Raw genomic sequence first — 5,193 nt, forward strand, 5'->3', positions numbered from 1 at the left:
TGAAGTAAAACATCAACGTTACAGAGTTAGGGGAAAAGAAAATGACCCAAAACACAATTAGGAGGAGAGAAAACGTGTGTGTGTGTGTGTGTGTGTGTCATAATTGGAAATGAGACACCTCCTGTAGCAGGAACTACCACAGAAGAGGTTTTCAGGAATTAACCATATGTTTCTATATCTGATTGGCTGTGAGCAGTCACTGTTATAACGCCCCAACCGTGAAAGATGCAGTCACAAAACCTTATATTAAAAGGTGGGGTAGGTAAGTTTGAGAAACCGGCTTGAGATACACTTTTTGTTATATCCCATGGAATGCTCTTAACATCCCGATAGCAATGGATATCTGAAGTGCTTTGACAAAAAATCCATACAAAAATGTCATCTGTGGAAGCCGTAGTACTGTAAAAAGCACGACCAATCATCTGAGCCGGCCCGGCTAAAATAACTGGATGGCCTACCTGCCTGTCAGCCTTCCATCTGTGCACAAACTTATCTCCTGCCCTCATTGGTCATGTGCACGTTCGTGTGTTGGAGGAGGGGCTCTGTAAGGAAGTGGCAGATTTTCTCCGGTTGTGTATTTTCAAATTCTAGCGCACTCGAGCTGGTTTTTCCAAAATTACCTAGCCCACCTTTAAATAGTATCAAAATCAAAGTTGCATGATCAAAGTAAAGGCAGAGTTCGAAGATGGGTGTGAGCAAAGGTGCCAGAAGTAGTGTGGGTGGTGTGATCTAATATCAAGATTGCCTCTATTTTTCTTTACCTTATCTAAATGCTTTTGTTGTTTTCTGTGAAAGGAAACAAACACAAACGCCTCCTGAGAGAGCGGCTGAGTATGTAGACGGCTCTACGATGCTGCTCCTTCTCACTCTCTTCTTCCTCTTGTCAGTGTTTTTCTCTGGGGGGTTTCCCATCACTGTAGTTTGTCCTGTCAGTCTAGTTTTGGATGGCTGGAGGGGTCAGCGATCACTTTGACACATAAACACACACTCTGCTCTCTGATTAGGTTGAATGAAAAACGTTCAGGTGTTGAATGGTTTCCATGCAGGCGTATGTTACGGACATGGACTGTCAGTCATTGATGATAGATAATTGTTGTTGCCCTCACGACAGAGCAGTCAGATTTCACTGCAGAGTAATCACAGGTATTGTTTTACACGACTGTGCTTGCCTGTTGCCTGTATCCCATTACTGGATATATCACTACCAAATAACAACACAGCAGCCTTTTTACCCAGAAAACCATCTAAATCCTCAGAATAGTAAACCGATTTAGAGGTGCTCTGGAAAGCATAACCCTTTAGTAAACCAAATCCTTGTAGATTTCGGGTAGGCGTAATTTATTTTATGATGAAAGACTCAATGTCTGACTCATGCTAACCTTATTAGACGTGCCTGTGTTGTGGTCTTCCCCTTGGACACAGGTTATAAAACAGGGTCGTTGTCAAAGGTTCCACAGTTTAATCAGATCAACAACATGTCGTTTATTTTGTCCCTTTTGTTGTTTTTCATTTTCACCTTTCCCTTTCTCCTGCTCAGAGTCAAGGCTCATCTGTTGTGTGGTGTTGTTTAGATCCAGTAATCAGAGCCATCCTTAGTCTCCAGGTGAGGAACTCTATACTGGCCCGTTTGTTGGCATAATACTGGAATCTGGGTTCCCAGAGATTACTTACTAAAGCCTGTTCATGCATGGCTGGAGCACATTACAAGGGCCCACCGGTACACTTGCTGGGAGTCAATAGCCACACAGATTACGTATTAGGGTTCAAATTCCCCCTTGGTGCTTCCTGCAGGTGATCCTTGGTGGGATGACTGTGTTAACAACACTTATATAACGTTAAAGGTTTTCTTTATTGCCCCCTTATTTGAGTTGAGTGTTGGATTAATGTATCTCATGTACCATTATTTGTTTTTGTTTCCTGCTTTTCTTTGTTATTCATCACACATCGCAGTGAGGGAAGCAACTTGACCCCCGCACATCACTATCCGGACTTTCGCTTCAAGACCTACGCCCCGCTGGCTTTCCGCTACTTCAGGGATCTGTTCGGCATCAAACCAGACGACTACCTGGTAAGACTTAAAACTGTCTGAGACATAACTGGTTATTATTTTTTCCACCTTTCCATGACAATCCATTACAAGCTCATAATCCACTTCTTCAGTTTCAGTCTTTTCTGCTTTGTTTACAATTATGCAGGTGTAGGGGGGAAGTCATACAGGTCAAATCAAATTAAGCATATACATTATAAAAAGCCTTATTTACCTAATATATGTTAGTTTCCCAAAGAAAAAGGCAGAAACAAATGTAATAAATGTTTGCCATTATTTGAAATATGCATATTCACAGTGGCATCTCACTTGATGCCATGACAGTCATTGTCAAGATGAAGTCCTGCACACAAACCCACAAAAAACCACATTTCTTTTTATACCGTCTTTGCATGGGTTTCGCAAACAAAAATGTAAAAGTAGGTGAACTTTAGAGGAGCTATTAACTGCCAGCTGACTGGAGCTTTATATTTAGTCGACAGGCATGGGAGTGATATCTTATCTTTTAACATGAAAGTGAGGAAGCGAAAGTGCTTTGAGGAGTTCTATCTAACAGTATGTGTTAATAAACATACTTCCCATTGTGGAGCACCTCTCTGATACAAGTATACTCTATGTTAAACAACACTGTTTCTGCTCAGTAGTTATTTGTCCTCATTTAGAGGGAAATGTGATTTCGTTCCATGTTTTCTGTCTGCGCCATGTCAAAAGTACAATTAGGAAACCAACCATGAGACCTGCTAGTTATCTTTCTCATGAATTACTTAGCATTGCTTGAACTCTAATCTTCTAAGTCAGTGCGTACTTAAGTGTGACGAAATTCAACACGTATTTGATTGATAAGTGGACTTGTATTGCCACACACCACTGGCCAAGGGGAAAACTAGGAGTGGGAGGCAAAACACTGGGGCGGTGGAGATATTAGGGGTAATGAATGAGCTAACACAGCGCGCCCTCATTACGACAGCTTTAGCTCCCAATGTTGAATTCAATCAGCAGATGATTCTGTGATTTCCCAGAAGACTCAAACAGACTGAGAAATAGATAGAGAGAAAAAGAGAGTAATTTTGTAGGACTTTGGTGATTCATGTTTTTTTTGTGCTTCTTTTTGTGCTTGTGTGTTTCCTGGGAAAAAAGCCTCAGCCTGAAGCCTTGGATGTCTGATTACACTCACTCACCCGCGACAAAGCCTTTATTAATGTGCAGTACATGCCATACTGTATGTTATTTGATGTGCTGCTCGTCTTGATGCCAAATTCGTGACTGCTTCTTGCTCGGAACAACATTTGATTTTATCTAATGTTGTTGGGATTTGGCATGTTATGATGAAAATACCCCACCAGCTACATTCTTGTTTTTATATGGTAAGTTTGTCTCTGCATAAGTGATAGACAAAAGAGAGATGGAGAGGATATGTAACATCATGGCAGTAGAGGGAGGATGGCATAAGGCGCACCAGCTTAAAGGATGTGTTCATGACTGATGTCTTTGAGGTAAAGATGAATTCATTCAGACAGAGAGAGGCCACACAGCAGAGTCTAATTAAAAGAGAAACCACACACACGCACACTGCATCCTGAATGAAAATGCACTACACACCGCAGATGTGTTTGTTCTTGTAAATCAGCGTGACTGCAGACGGCCACCGGTGAAGAGTCTCCAGTGTTGCTCTTCTACTCTGAACATGTCACTCTCATGATGCACGGATAACGTCCAACATTGCTCCTCAGCTGGATGCTCTCACCGTGTCTCTGATGATTGCCACGTTAGGATGAATGTTCTCGATTTGGTCCTGCACAAGCAGTACTTGCTCCTAATAATACCAGCTTGTATTTCTCTGCATTCCTGTTAGTGCGCAGTTTAACTGTTTGTCAACAGAGAAGTTTGGCATATAGATCTGGGCTCATGTGATCAAGATGGGTTTTTTCTTCCGTCAACTTATTAGTTCATTTAAACAATGAAAATAATGTAGACAGAGACCCCTTGTCATTGAAATATCCATTATATGGCGAACAGTATGTTGACTATCAAGTACGTTTGTGTACTTGTGGAGTTATTTCAACTTAAGGAAATCTCAATTCTACATCATATAAGGATAGTTTGGAGAATAGTATACTTCCAACTTTGTGGAAACAGCTTGGTAAACAGCTTGTGCAATAACTTGACCGGCCTGCACAGATCCATCCTAAATCTCACACGGCTAGGCCTTATGTCCCTTACGCCATTGATCTAAATTGTGTGGGAAGCCTTCCCTGATGTTAAGCTATCACATTTCAAAGTGATGTCCGAGTATACTCTTACTTTTTTTTGGTTGGCTACATTATTTTTGTCCACATGAATAAAGCCACTAAAACAAAAACATGTATTTAATAGTTTGTATCACAAGAGTTACTGTAAATACCTGAAGGCCAGTGATGATGTGCAAGGCTTCTCTCTGCACTTAATAAAAAAACTGCCTGGGGTGTAGAATCTTTATTACCTCCGACAAGGGGGTTATGTTTTTGGATGGTTTGTTTGTTTGTCACCAGGAAAACTGAAAATAACTAGTGGCTCAGGGTGAAGCAATAATCCAGGAAGAACTCATAAAGTTCTGGAGCGGATCTGTATCACGGGATGGTTACACAAATTATATTTTGCTTTTATAAACATTGCAAATAGCGCACAGCTTGGCGGAGGTCTGAACTCTCCCAGTGCCCTTTAGTTTAATACTTTTTCCATATAAACTTCAGTCTGTTCTGTATAAGAGCTGTTTCGTGTCTGGATATGTTCCAAGTTTGAAAAGTTAAACTGGTTTGTTTATGTTTCTTTCCTCAGTACTCCCTCGTAAATGAGCCTCTGATCGAGCTGACCAACCCGGGAGCTAGCGGCTCTCTCTTCTACCTGACCAGCGATGACGAGTTCATCATTAAAACCGTCCAGCACAAAGAGGCCAAATTTCTCCAGAGATTACTACCTGGATACTACATGGTGAGACACTATAAGTTGCTCTATGGCAGGGGTTCCCAACCTTTTTTCCAAAGAGCCCCCCCAAATGACTCCTGTTGGAAGTTGCCCCCCGCAACAGCGGTAATTAAAGTTTCAAAGTCTCAAAATGTTACAACTACTGTCACAAATTGGATGAATGTGATATATTTGTTAAAGGAGGA

The 5,193-nt window shown here is 41.3% G+C and overlaps 1 protein-coding gene across 3 annotated transcripts in view; it reads left to right on the plus strand.

Moving 5' to 3' along the window:
* pip5k1bb (phosphatidylinositol-4-phosphate 5-kinase, type I, beta b) overlaps positions 1 to 5,193 on the plus strand; it is a 34,641-nt gene that overhangs the window by 13,220 nt on the left and 16,228 nt on the right. For all 3 annotated transcript variants that reach the window (XM_010784492.1, XM_010784491.1, XM_010784493.1), the window contains exons 5-6: positions 1,951 to 2,068; positions 4,862 to 5,014. In XM_010784492.1, coding sequence (XP_010782794.1) covers positions 1,951 to 2,068; positions 4,862 to 5,014 — 271 coding nt within the window. The remainder of the gene's footprint in view (positions 1 to 1,950; positions 2,069 to 4,861; positions 5,015 to 5,193) is intronic.

Source organism: Notothenia coriiceps, unplaced genomic scaffold (genome assembly GCF_000735185.1).
Source record: "Notothenia coriiceps isolate Sejong01 unplaced genomic scaffold, NC01 NC01_scaffold00026421, whole genome shotgun sequence".
NCBI lineage: Eukaryota > Metazoa > Chordata > Actinopteri > Perciformes > Nototheniidae > Notothenia > Notothenia coriiceps.